Here is a 12702-nt window from a genome sequence, read left to right on the forward strand (position 1 = left end):
AGCGAAAACTCTTACTCAGGAAAGCGTGATTATCACGGGAAAGACTGATGCTGGAACAGGATTCAACGCTAAACGCGGAAGTCGGGGGCGGAGCTAACGTGTTTTTGTCCCAACTGAGCCACCGTACACAGAGGAGTGTATTTATATCAATTTTTTTTAAGGTAAACACATAGTTATAGTCAATGAAAAAAAAACTTTAGTGAAAATATTTTTGACTTAAAAAAGACAAAAAAATAAAATAAGTCATTAAAAATACCATTTTTTTTTAATATTGACTGGACTACACTTCCCAAAAAATTAGTTTGTGTTACTATGGCAACTGTTCTTTTTTTGTTCCGGGTTTAGGAACCAAAGTATCTGCTTTGTTTTTTGCTACCTAAATTTCAAACGGCAAAAATGGGTAACATTAAAATTATGCGACCAACGGCAACACGAGACAGTGAAAGTTAGAGGTTGTGGGTTTTCTGCAGTACGGTGAAACTTTGCAATGGCTGGGCGCCGCTGATGCGCGGGAGTTTTCAAACTGGGCGAGTCCACAGACCGTGGGTCCGTTTAAAGAGGATGCTAATCTGTGTGCTACTTAGCCACGGTTAGCTTCGTACATTTCTTACTTTACAGTGTTGTTAAATGCTTGCAACGTTACGTTAGACGCGTTTCTATTTTTTTAAATATTATTTCGTGTAGCCATTTATGTTTCAACATGTACTTAGATAAACAGAATGCCACACGTAGTTTTAGCTAACTGGAGCCGCATCTTCAGATAGCCTTGTTTGTTGGTAGCGTTTGTTTTAACGCGTTCAAATAGGAGGATGTCCAGCTAGACAAAATACATTTTTTATCTTCAATCAGGTAATACGTTACATTGGTTAGCTTCTACCTTCACCTGTGTGAGGTGACGCTCATTGTTTTTACCAATACTAGTAGTTAACCTTTGACACTAGCACGTAGCTCAGCTGGTGACTGAAGAAAAACATAGTCTAGACTGCTGTGTTTGAAAGGCAGGATAGCCACCTTATTCCTGTTTTGCTTCTCTTTTCCCAGCCCACCAGCAAGTTTTGCAGCATGTCCATAGACTTTGACAGTGCTGCTCTCCAAACTCAGCATGATGATGAAGAATATGACCAAGAGGACTACGCAAGGGAGCAAGAGGTGACATAATAATGTGAAAGCTAACCTCATTTGTGAGATGTAAAGGGTGGATGAAAACTAGATCAACAAAAGCATCGGACTGCATCTTTAAAATCAAGGGAGCAAGAGGTGATATAAAATGATAATATGAAAGCTAACCTCATTTGTTAGATATTAAGGGTGGGTGAAAATAAGATCAACAAAAGCATCGGACTGCATCTTTAAAATCATATTCAAACTGTCATTTATTTCTCACGCCTCAATCTGTTGAGCCATGACTGTGAGCTATTATTGGCTCCAGGGAGGACCTCCTTTCAGGTGTGTCATAAGCTTAAACAAGCTCTGCTGTCTCTATTTAAGTTATTTGGCCTCTCATGCCTGACCCCACTACACGGAACAAAGCAGAAATGCTTTAGCTAAAATTGTAATGAATTTGGCAGGACTCTGCAAGTTTATTTTGAAATTTTAGCCCAATTTCAAGCAAGCCAGTGAAGTGGGAAATGTTGACCACCAGTAATCGGAATGTTTCTGCTCCAGTTAACCTTGCTATATGTTTGGTCTGAACAATGGAGTTCTTTTTGGAGCAAAACAGAGGAATAACACAGGGAGCTGACGGCATGCCAGGCAGGTTTTGAATATTTCCAGCAGAAGGTCATCTCTCCAGACACTCAGACTGCTGATGGTTGTGTTAGAGCTCGTGCAGAAGAAGAGTTGTCTCTGTAGTCAGTTTTTTAAATTTATAATTGCACAAATGGGTCCTTCTATTGTGGAAGCTGTGGATGATTTGAGGACCATTCAACAATCCTTGTGGGAAGTAAGTCCAGCAGACACTGCTTGTTTAATCGTCTCTTTTTTTCCAGCACAGAGAGAAGCTATTTTAAACAAAATCTTCTCAATAGTTGGTCTTATACAGAACTTTATTGCAAATAATGATTAACCAGTAACGGTTTCACATTGTTGAGAAGCTGTTAGTGGAGGTTGAGGCTTGTATCTCCCTTTCTTAGCTCATCAAGTATAAACAATCATAATTCAAATGTTTAAAAATACAAAATAAATCAAAATATTATTATTTTGCTGTAGTTACAGTGTAACTTCAAATGAGCTTTTATGAAAATATGAGTTTAACTGCTGCTTCAGTGTGATTGATCTTGTGCAAATATAAAAGCAGCTTCTGTGCCTGTCATTGATTACCTCCGTGTGCTTTAGTTTTTCAACCTGTGTTACTTTATAACTCTGTTGCTTGGCAACCTCAGTGACTCATATCTGTGCTGTGTTTTCTCTGCAGTTGCACCAGCTGCTCACAGACCTGCCTGATGACATGCTGGAGGACAGCGTGGACTCCTCCTCCCCTGAGCTGGAGTGCTCCACCTACAGCAATAAAAACGCAGCCAACAGGTAAATGCATGCGGTGGACACATTAGTGCCACCGATTAAAGGTAAATTGCTCTGTTGTTTGATGCATGTTTGGTTTTTCAGCCCACGGGCTCAGTGGAACCAGCAGTGGTCAGATCACACCCACACACAGGTAAGACCTCACTTTTCCCTCTTGATAGATTTTTGCTTTCACCAATTAAACAAAAGATGAAATTATCATTTTGTTACTTTTTGGAGAACTTTGAGGATGACTATGATGGAAGCTCGCATGGTGATTATGCCTATAAAGATGGAGTAGCTGATATTAATGGGCATCACAGTCAAAATCAGCCCCTGCCTCATACCTGGACTCAGGAACATCAGTTTGGACCGGAGGATTATGAATACACAAACCGATGTACAGAGAACGAGGATTTTCCCATTCACTTTGAGCCGCAGTCAGCCCCGGAAAGAACTGAAAATCACATGGAATATAATGGAGTAGAGGACTACACAGATGAGCACAACTCCAGAAACCTCTTTCAAGTAAGTGATCAACAAAGAGAGGCTGCTGAGGTGGCTTGTCAAACAGATGAGACTGAAGTCAACGGTGTGATGATTTCTGCCGAAGATAAAATATACTCAACATGTGTGAATATATTTTTACCCTTTGGAGATCTTAGTTACAGTTTGTCTGTGTTTCTGAAAACAAACAAAATAACAAGGTTTTTTTTATTTTTACCAGCAGTCAGTGGAGCTTAGTTCTATCTTTTTGAGTGAATTACAAGTAATCTCAGTTGTTAAATTATACAAAGATTTAGGAAATTATATCTACAAACATAACATAAAAAATGAAATGATGCCAAAAATGCTCATAATGTTTCAATATATAAGCTTTTCTCATATTTTTTTGTGGAAAAAATGGAGAAGAAAGTAAAATGATGCCTATTGAAAACTGAAGTTTTTATGGGTAAATGTTTTACAATATATCTTTAAATTATTTGTAATTTTCTCCCATTTTTTTTAAAATATTTTTCTGTGTTTTTTTGACAAAATTTGAAATGTGAGCAGGAGGATCAGCGTCTAAATCAGTATAAGGTCGGCTACAATCCACAGCATCCCGCCCATCTACCAAAGATGTTGAACTCTCAGTCCGCTCAGCAAGAAGGCCCCTATGACCAGCTGCAGAGACAGCTCCTGGATAAAACCCAACGTGAGTCTTGCAAAAGTTATTATTTAGAAATTAGGCTTCTGTGTGTGTTATCTGCTTTTCTATATTTTTTGCGTTTGTTCATAGTTTTCTGGTATGGATTTGTGTTTCATAAGTTTTAGTCTCTGCTCTTGTACTTTCGTCTTTTTTGTTGCGATGAGTAGCTGGGATAAATGCGAACCTGGTGTAATTTAGAAAGTAGAATGTTCTGCAGGAGTTTGATGCTTCTGACTAGATCAAATAAAATAAAGGGTAAACATTATAAACAAAGTGGCAGAAATAGTAGAGAGTCTTGTTTTTCTGTCTCTAAGGCTGGATTTTTCTAACTAGAAAATATGTGTCAAACTTTTGGTAAATCTCAGGCAGCCCCTGAAATGTAGTCCCAGTTTTACTAACTAAACTTTAGTTTTTACTAAGTAAAATCTAGATTAGTGTTAGTTTATATGTCAAAGAATTTTAGGTAATTGCATGTGATTAAAACCGCTCACAGTCAGACGTCTGATCTGCAAAAGATATAGAGATAGAGAAGTTCAAACCAAGACTTTTGGCGCTTTAAAGCTCTTGTAAGTAAATGAAAACGACCTCAATCGCAGTGCTCATAAGGCCAGACAGTTGCAGATAAAGTTCTCTGAAAAGATCGCCTGTCGGGTTAGTTATAGTTCTTCACACAGTATTCAAAAAATTGTAGGAAGTTATTGTGTTGATTAAGACTTATTTCTTTTTACTTTTTAGAAAATGCGGATCAGGAGCAGATTTCTCAGCTTCAGATTTTGAACAAAGCTCAACAAAGACAGATTGAAGACATGGAGCGGAAGCTGGAGGATTCCCGCCGGAGTCTGCGATACCTGGAGCATCAGTTTGCAATTGTCAAGGGTACGTTTTACACATGGATATAGGTTTAATTATCACTTTATGCTATATACTATTATAGTAACCTATATATTGGAGGAAGATATTTCCATTGAATCTAAGGTTGTTATTTAAAATATGAGATTTCCTGGGAAACCTTTATGTTATTAGTGGAATTCTTCTCTGATAAGACCAGTTGTTTGTCTTCCAGTTTCTTCTTCACGTACATCTTTTCCTTGTTGTTATGCAAATTTTGGAATGGTATCTTACATTTTCCTCTTGAATAACAGATGAAAAGGACGGCCTTGCAGTCAGTCTAAAGGAATCGAGTCGACTGGTTGAACAGGCCAAAGACAGAGAGGCTCAGATGCAGAAAAAGCTAACAGCAGTGGAGCAGCAATTACAGACCCTCAATGAGCGAGACCAGGAGGTAAACACCGTCTTTTATCTTTATAGTTATTTCAATTGGTATTGTTCATACTGCATTTATTTTTTTCCTGTGTTGGCAGAACGTAAAGAAACTGGGGATGGCAGACGCAGCTGTGGACAGCATGAAGCAGCAGATGCTGGAGCTTTGTCGCACTGATACCCTGTCCAGAGTGCGGGAGCAACATGACAGAGACATCACCGTCCTGAAGGAGCAGCACAACGCAGCACTGCTAGCACTGCAGCAGAATCTAGACTCGGCCTCTCGGGCTCTGAGCGAGCAGGTCTGCAGTTTTATCAAGCTGGACATTCATTTACCTCAATCAGACGTTATTTACGGTATACGTGATTTATTTATTGTTGTTTTTCTGATGCCTTCAGATTGATGCTGGTCAGAGGTTACGAGAGCAGGTGAAGCAGCTGGAGCGCCAAAGAGAAGACGAGCAAGTGGAGAGGGCTGGAGTCGTTAATTCTCTTACTCAGCGCCTGGAGGAAAGCCAGCAGCAGTGTGCCAGGCTGCTTCAGACAAGTGAGTGAAGAAGGAAGCAAGTAGTCGGTGTGTTCTGTTTACTTCCCTCTCACCGGTGAACCTTTTTTTCTGCAGATTCAGTTCAGGAGATGAAACAAATGGAAATCAAGCTGCAGCAGGCTCAGTCTTCCAAAGCACTGAGTGAAAACATGAACAAAGCTTTACAGGTTTGCTCCTGATTTATCTGCCACTAAATCCACTCAAAGAGCCTCACCTTGAAGATCTACAGCATGCGATCAAAGTGTTTAATCTCCACGGACATCTGTGTGTGACTGTGTGTCATTTGCTTTTAAGACAGACAGTCTGGCGGACAGACACTAGTGGCAATGTGGCCGTCCTTGAACGCTGCATTAACCTTTTGAGTGTAAATAAAACCCTGCAGCTTAAACTGTGTTTGTTCTTGTCTTAAAGGAGGACATGGCTGATCTGAAGGAGCAGATCACTCTGTATGAATCTGCTGTGAAACATGGAGTTGTGGCGCTAGACCTCAGCAGTGAGTGGGACCATCATCTGTCCGAATCCTGTTTGGATTTGGGATTTAAGAAGGCAAAACGGAAGAATGGGATCCTTCACAGGTGTTCTATCATCACTCCCCTGTCTCCATCTGCTTCTGCTCTGTCTGAGCCTGTGGGCTTTCATCTGAAATCCAAATGAAATTTTTTCTTTTCACCTTCCCTGTAGTGTTGTGGCCCAGCAAGCAGATTCCAAGCTGCCCAAGGACGAGGCTTTAAGGCTTCTGCGGGCGGAGATGCAGCGCTGTCTGGGGTGCTTAAAGGGGAAGCGGCAGAAGATTGGTCAGCTGCAGGAGGAACTCCAGCAGCGCCAGGCTCAAGTTAACCAGCTGCAGACGGAGTTGGAGGAAGCAAAGCTTAACTCTGCTGTGAGAACTCCTTAAATCTATTTCTGTTAAACCATGTTACGTGCAGTTCCTAAAATATTAAGAATAAAAAGCATTTTAGTATAAAAGGTCAATTATTGTAAACCATTTCTGTGAAAAGGGGAAAGAAAGCCAGATGAAGACGATGAGGACTCCGGACACTCAGGATTTAATTAAGCTACAGGAAGAAAAGCGGTGCCTGCAGGAGCAGCTGGAGGTCAGATACATTTGTATTATTGCTGTTTGTTTTGTTTGAATTGTAATTTAAAGTCTTTCCAACGTGCAGCTTCTTGAAAAGCAAAACAAGGAGCTGAAACTGAGCGAAGAAAAGGTAAAGTGTGCCAACACTGAACTGTGCACCAAAATGAGGCAAATGATCCAGGAGCTGGACCAGGAAAAGCAAGAAGCAGCAGAACGGTAATTCCAAGGAGACAAGAACATAAAGTTCTGAACATAAAGTTCAAAAGGATTATAAGCTACGTCTGCCTTTAATGTTTTTAAGGTCTGAGCGGATTAATCAGCAGTATCGGGATGATGTGGTGAACCGGCTCAGAACCGAACTGGTGCAGGAACATGAAGCTCAGGTTGAAGAGCTGACTGCACTTCACCAGCAGCAGGTTCAGCAGCTCCAGTAAGACCTCTGCTCCTGTTGTTGAACCCTGCTGTGGATTCAAACCATGCGCGTCTTACTCCTGTGTCTGTTGTCTTCACAGAAAGCAGCTGTCAGAAATCAACGACAAAATGTTAGCCGTGCAGGAGTGTTACATATCCGTCTGCAGAGAGAAGAGCTTGCTTGAAGACACAATCAGCAACACGCAGAAGGAGAAGGAGACTGAAATCCAGCAGCTAGTGGACTCTCGTGTGGCTTTAGTTGAAGCTGAGTGGAAGGCGAAACATCATGAGGTTCATTATTTAAAACATAAAAAATAACCTTCAACCTTTATCAATAGTAATAAATATTGTCAAATGTGTTTTTCTTTTCTCTTCTTGGCAGATTGAGAAGGCCTGGACTAAGAAGCTGAAGGACTCTAAAGATCAACAAAGAGAGGCTGCTGAGGTGGCTTGTCAAACAGATGAGACTGAAGTCAACGGTGTGACGAGTTCTGCCGAAGTGCTGGACTCCAGGCTCACTGCCCAGAGACAGCAGCTCCAACTGGAAGCTGACAGAGTGCAACGGCAAGCTGTGGAGGATGCCAGGAAACACGTCCAGAGAGAGCTGCAAAAGAAGCACCTGCAGGACATGGCAAAGCAGGTCAGGGGAGACGCTCTAATCTCAGTTTAGTTTTCCTGATCTCTCAGTAGAAGGAAGCATTTACCACTGAACTTGGTAAAGATGATTTCCAGCCATTCCCACACACGGCCATGCCTCTGTCATGATTGTTGTAAGTCAAGGCGCTTTTATTTTGAAGGATCTGATGTTTTGTTTTTTTGGCTCATTGTTGTGGGTCAGGTTGAAGGAGCTGTAACTCGTGCTTATAATCGCTGGATCGAGGATCTGCCTTCTTTACCTGAATACAAAGCCCGTCTGCAAGCAGAAAAGGAAAAGTGGGAAATGTCGCAGGAAAAACTCAGAAAGCAGAGAGTATGACATGTTTTTATTGATAACTAAGTTGAAATTGTGTATGTTTTTTTCTTTGATGATGATTATTTTATGTTCCTGTAACTTGTTGCATTTCAGCTGTCCCAGGCTCTGAAGGATACAGAGGAGCAGGGGCACAGGGACCAGCCGGAGCAGCACAGCTCTGGAGCCAAGAGGGTGGAGGAGCTTCAAGAGGAGATGGGGGTTCTCAAGAGTCAACTAGAAGACGCAGCAACGGAGCACGCTGCCCTGCTGAAAGCTGAGCTGGCCGCAGCCAGAGCGGCCTGGAACAGAGACAAACAGCAGGAGATCTCCATCATCCAGGCCTGCAGCGAGCAGGCGTGTCAGTCTAAGCTGCAGGAGCAAAGCACGAGGATGGAGCAGGCTCTGCAGCAGGCCCGAGAGGACGCTGAGCTCCAGAAGAAAGAGCTGCTCCTACAGATGGAGGCCAGACTTGAGCAGACATTGAGGGCGCGAGAGGAAGAGTGGAGATGCCAGCTCTCAGAGAGGAAGACACTCCAGCAGATGAGAGCAGAGTTTCTTGCAGAACTTCAGTCTGGACTTGCAGAAGTTCACAACAGACTCTTTGAAACCACTAAAACGGATCGGGAAGAGACTGACAGCAGAACCAGTGGATCCACCTCAGAGGCGACCATAACCTGCATCATTGAAGCCTCCGTCAGAGATGTGGTGAACAGAGCTGTTTCAGAGGCTGAAAAGGAGTGGAAAAGAGTGAGTTACAGAGTAAAAAGGGATGTCTAATTGGTGATCTGGTAAAGAGTTTTTCCCTTCAAAAGACGAAAACGTTTTTAAGATTTCATTTCCACCCTCACAGATGAGCGAGGAGAAACTGAAGTGGGCCCTAAAAGAAGCTCAGGATCAGCATGCAAGAGAAATCCGCAAAGTTCAAAGTAAGCAGTTTACTCCTCAGAGAGAGCTGCTCAGCTCATGGAACGCTCCTCCAGAACATAACCCGTTTATCCTGCAGGCTCTTCATCCCAGAGGAAGGAGCAGCTGCGCTGCAGCAGAGACTGCTCGGAGGCGCTGAGCAAACTGCAGAAGAAGAACCAGGAGCTGCAGAGACATTTAGAGAAAGCCTGCCGCCAACTTCAGCATAGCATCCGGGAACACAAAAGATCCATGCAGCATCTAAAAGGCAGGTCATTTCCAAACATTCTAACATTTTTATGAGCTTTATTGTAATTATTTCTGACTGGTTCATTTTCAGATGAGCATGAAAGAAAACTACAGACGATGTCTTCAGATCATCTGCAACAACTAGAGGAAGTGAAGAGAGTCGCAGAAACGTCTGGGTTTGTACTCTTTTCTCAATGTTTCTCACTTAAAATCAAACATTTGCCTGTTTCCTGTGTGAACTAAATATCCTAAGTTTGATACGTCTTTGTATGAATGTAAAACTGTTGATCGTTTTGTTTTGCGCATTATTCTTGCTTTGATTGCTTAAAGTAAACCATTTCAAATCAAATCAAAAATATACTATATAGCACAGTAACTAATTCTTTTTTTAACTTTGAGCTTTTAGGTATGGTACTTTAATTGCACTACTACATCGTTGTTCAGAACCTTTATTTATGTTTATTTTAGCATTTAATTTCATTTTTTGTTGGCAGATCTTAACATTCAGTTGTGTGCATTTATGTAGAAAAAACAAAGACAAACTTTTTGTAACATTCATATTCTTAATTCTATTCTGGGAGATTTAAAGTGAATTATAAACGTAATATGCATTTATTTTTTTAAACCATTTTTAGACAGATTTTCTTTCATATAAATCTTTAGATATTTTTCTTTTCAGCAGAAGTTCTGACCAACAGAGTCTTCATCAAGGCCTGGAGGAGATGAAGCAGCAGTATCTGACCACCGTAGAGAAGATCAGAGGTTTGTTTCATTCGTTCTCTTTGCATTATGTCATCCAGAGGGTCTCCACTCACCAAAGTTATCCTTTAAATTCTTTCCTCTTCCTTTTTTTTCTGTCAGGAGACATGTTGCGTTACCTCCAGGAGAGCCGGGAGCGTGCAGCAGAGATGATCCGTACTGAGGTGCAGCGGGAGAGGCAGAACACAGCCAGAAAGATGCGGCACTATTATCTGACCTGTCTGCAGGAGTTACTGGAGGACGGGGGGAAGACGACAGGGCAAGACACTATAATTGCCCTGAACCTGTTTGCTGGCCTCGCTCCGGCTCCTCGGGCTAATTACATCGATCCTCCTGTTCTCTGCAGAGCTGAAAAGAAAATCATGAATGCTGCAAGCAAGCTGGCGGCTATGGCTAAAGTGCTAGAAACTCCAATCAGAGCTAAATCGGTAAAGAAGCCTGGTTCATCAGGTGAGTTCTGCAGCACCAAACCAGCATCTTTTTCCTTCAAAATATTTCATGAGGTCTGATTTTGTTTCGTGGTGTTGGCAGCTGTGTCCACCGCCATCTCTGGCAGCCAGCCGAGCAGAAGCGCAGCTTTCAAGAAGAACCCGTCGGCAGTACCGGAGCGTCCAGAGACGGGTCCAGAAGGAAGATCTCACGAGGGGAAGACTTCTGCTGATTCAAGGCAGAAAGCTAGTGCTCCAGTGAAGACTCAAGTTTTTAGCTTCCAGGAGGGCCCTGCATGTGACCAAGGCTTGGAATCCAGACTGCCTCGCACAAATCCATCATCTCCACCCAAAGCAGCTACTCAGTTCCACGTAGATTTTGTGAACTTGTCTGTGAGTGGCAGAAACCTGGAGCTGTACCTGCAGGGAGGAGAACCAAGCAAAGCGGACGCTTCCCCAGAGCCAGCATCACGATGGAAACCTTTCCTCGTCCAGGAGCCTCCCGTCAGAGAGCAGAAACCCACAGACTGGACTGCGACGAGCTGCGCCGTAAATCTCCCCAGACTGTCCGACTTTGGGAGAGTCGAACCTGTGAAGCCTTTTTCTGTGTCCACCGTCAGAGAGGCGGGAGAGCTGGACAGCCTGACCTCAGACACGCCCCACCTAACATTTTATGAGGAGATGCCCAGGAAGCCGGAAACCTTCACCCCCGCTAAGAAAAGCGCTCACAGAGAGCCGACGCCGGGCTCAGAATGTGGGGCGAATCGTTCTGGACCTTTGTTCTCCGAGCTGAGACGGCGGCAGCAGGACAGCGGCTTTGACAGTCCGTTTTACCAGAAAGGAGGAGCAAAGGACGGACAGGTATGAGGGGAAGGGCAGTCAACCCACCCAAAGCTGAAACACCAGTTAACCTTTTTTTACCGTTAGTTTATTTTATGATTTAAAAACCTTGTACACTCCCTGGCAGTACGTCTGTTTCTCTTTTTTGAGTTAAAGGATCTGTAAAGCTCACACAGATGTTTTGCTTCTTGACAAGTTAAACTGCAAACAGCCACTTCCTCCATGATTAACATATTCAAATGAAAAGTTTTACATTCATAAAACCCGTTGTCTCTGAATTGATTGATTGTCAAACTCACTGAAAGCAGAGATTTTTGTTTCCAAATATTTCTTCAACCTGTTATTTCAAGGCTTTGGTTGAGTGTCACACCTGGTTTTGTGCATTTCTGTGTGTATGTCTGTAAAAGTTGTAGATTTTGGGCGAAACAAACCCAAGATAAACTTGTGTTTTTGTCCAAATTAACACAGCCGGTGTTCCTGCTGCTTTGTATGAATGTTTAGCATAGGATCTGTGAAAAATCCTGTTTATGTCCAAAGTTTTAGTTTTTGCCGCAACATTGTTGTTATAAACTGACTATTTACTCTCAATGTGGGAGATGTCAGGCTTATTATTTAAAACTTTATAGTATTTTCATTGTTTTTGTTGTAAATGTTGATATGCTGTGCATATCATGTGAAAGTCTTTTGTCTTTAAGTCTTTTTTTTTTTTAATAAATCCTATTTATATTTCAAATTGTTTTTAAAAACTCGTAATTTGAACTTAAAATGTAACTCTTTTGTTCTCTGAATGGTGGTAAAACATTGTGTACATTCATTTTAAAGGGCAGATTTAGTATTGTAAAAGTAATGCACTTTTACTTTTGTAAAGTAAACTAAAAAAGCTGCATTTAGACAAACTATGTGTTTATGATCTCTCCATTAAAGGTAAAGATTAAATCTTTACAGTCTTCTTTTACCGACCCTATTAAGGGTTGGACCTCAGTTTTTGTAGAAAAACAATCAACATTTACCCAAATTTAGAGCTCTTGATCTTTGTTAGTTTTGAATATTTTGGCTCAATTATGAGTTTTCTAAACCAGAATGCATTAATTAGTGTGACTGTAAATTGAACAAAAAAATGCTTCGTAAGGAAGTACCTTACGGGGCACTCGCTGTAAAATTACTTGAATCGTTTTGGTTTTCGTTATTCCTCCTTAAAACCGGTCTTGCAATGATTTCACAGTTAAAAGTGATCACAGCTGCCCCCTGCTGGCAGCTATAAAGAATGCAGGGATTTTTACCACAAAGCCACGCCCACCCACGTGGTGCCAGAAAAGTGGCTAAAATCCATGATTTAGGTCGTATTTTTACAGTATGTTATGAACCAAAAGCTTCTGCTGGAAGTTTCAGGTTCTTTGAAGCAGTTCATCGATCCAGAATGTGGATCAAATTCTACAGTTTTAGTCTAAACTCCTTATTTTTACTTTTTTAAATCATATTTATTTATGCATTGACTTCGATGGAAATTATTTGTTTGCACAAGATAGACAGTCTTAGCAAACAATTAGACTAAAAAATATGGTATTTTATTTATATTTAAAATAAACA

The 12702-nt window shown here is 41.6% G+C and overlaps 1 protein-coding gene across 17 annotated transcripts; it reads left to right on the top strand.

Annotated features, from left to right (window-relative positions):
* Positions 1-20: 20 nt before the first annotated feature.
* Positions 21-11848, top strand: cep152 (centrosomal protein 152). Of its 17 annotated transcripts, none has more exons than XM_078948628.1 (27): positions 21-161; positions 1042-1149; positions 2414-2523; positions 2605-2653; positions 2740-3027; positions 3550-3694; positions 4424-4564; positions 4831-4970; positions 5050-5250; positions 5348-5495; positions 5571-5662; positions 5907-6070; positions 6177-6375; positions 6494-6589; positions 6659-6789; positions 6875-7003; positions 7086-7275; positions 7367-7624; positions 7823-7954; positions 8051-8683; positions 8787-8862; positions 8940-9107; positions 9180-9264; positions 9768-9850; positions 9950-10106; positions 10194-10297; positions 10379-11848. In XM_078948628.1, the coding sequence occupies exons 1-27, from the start codon at positions 48-50 to the stop codon at positions 11140-11142; spliced, it is 4905 nt and encodes a 1634-aa protein (XP_078804754.1). In that variant the 5' UTR covers positions 21-47; the 3' UTR covers positions 11143-11848. The 17 variants fall into 17 exon arrangements, with proteins under 17 accessions (XP_078804754.1, XP_078804755.1, XP_078804758.1 ...); XM_078948629.1 differs by having other exon boundaries at positions 9771-9850; XM_078948632.1 differs by having other exon boundaries at positions 8069-8683.
* The last annotated feature ends 854 nt before the right edge of the window (positions 11849-12702 follow it).

This window comes from Oryzias latipes, chromosome 6 (genome assembly GCF_053564925.1).
Source record: "Oryzias latipes strain Hd-rR chromosome 6, Olatipes_Hd-rR_3.1".
NCBI classification, from domain to species: Eukaryota; Metazoa; Chordata; class Actinopteri; order Beloniformes; family Adrianichthyidae; genus Oryzias; species Oryzias latipes.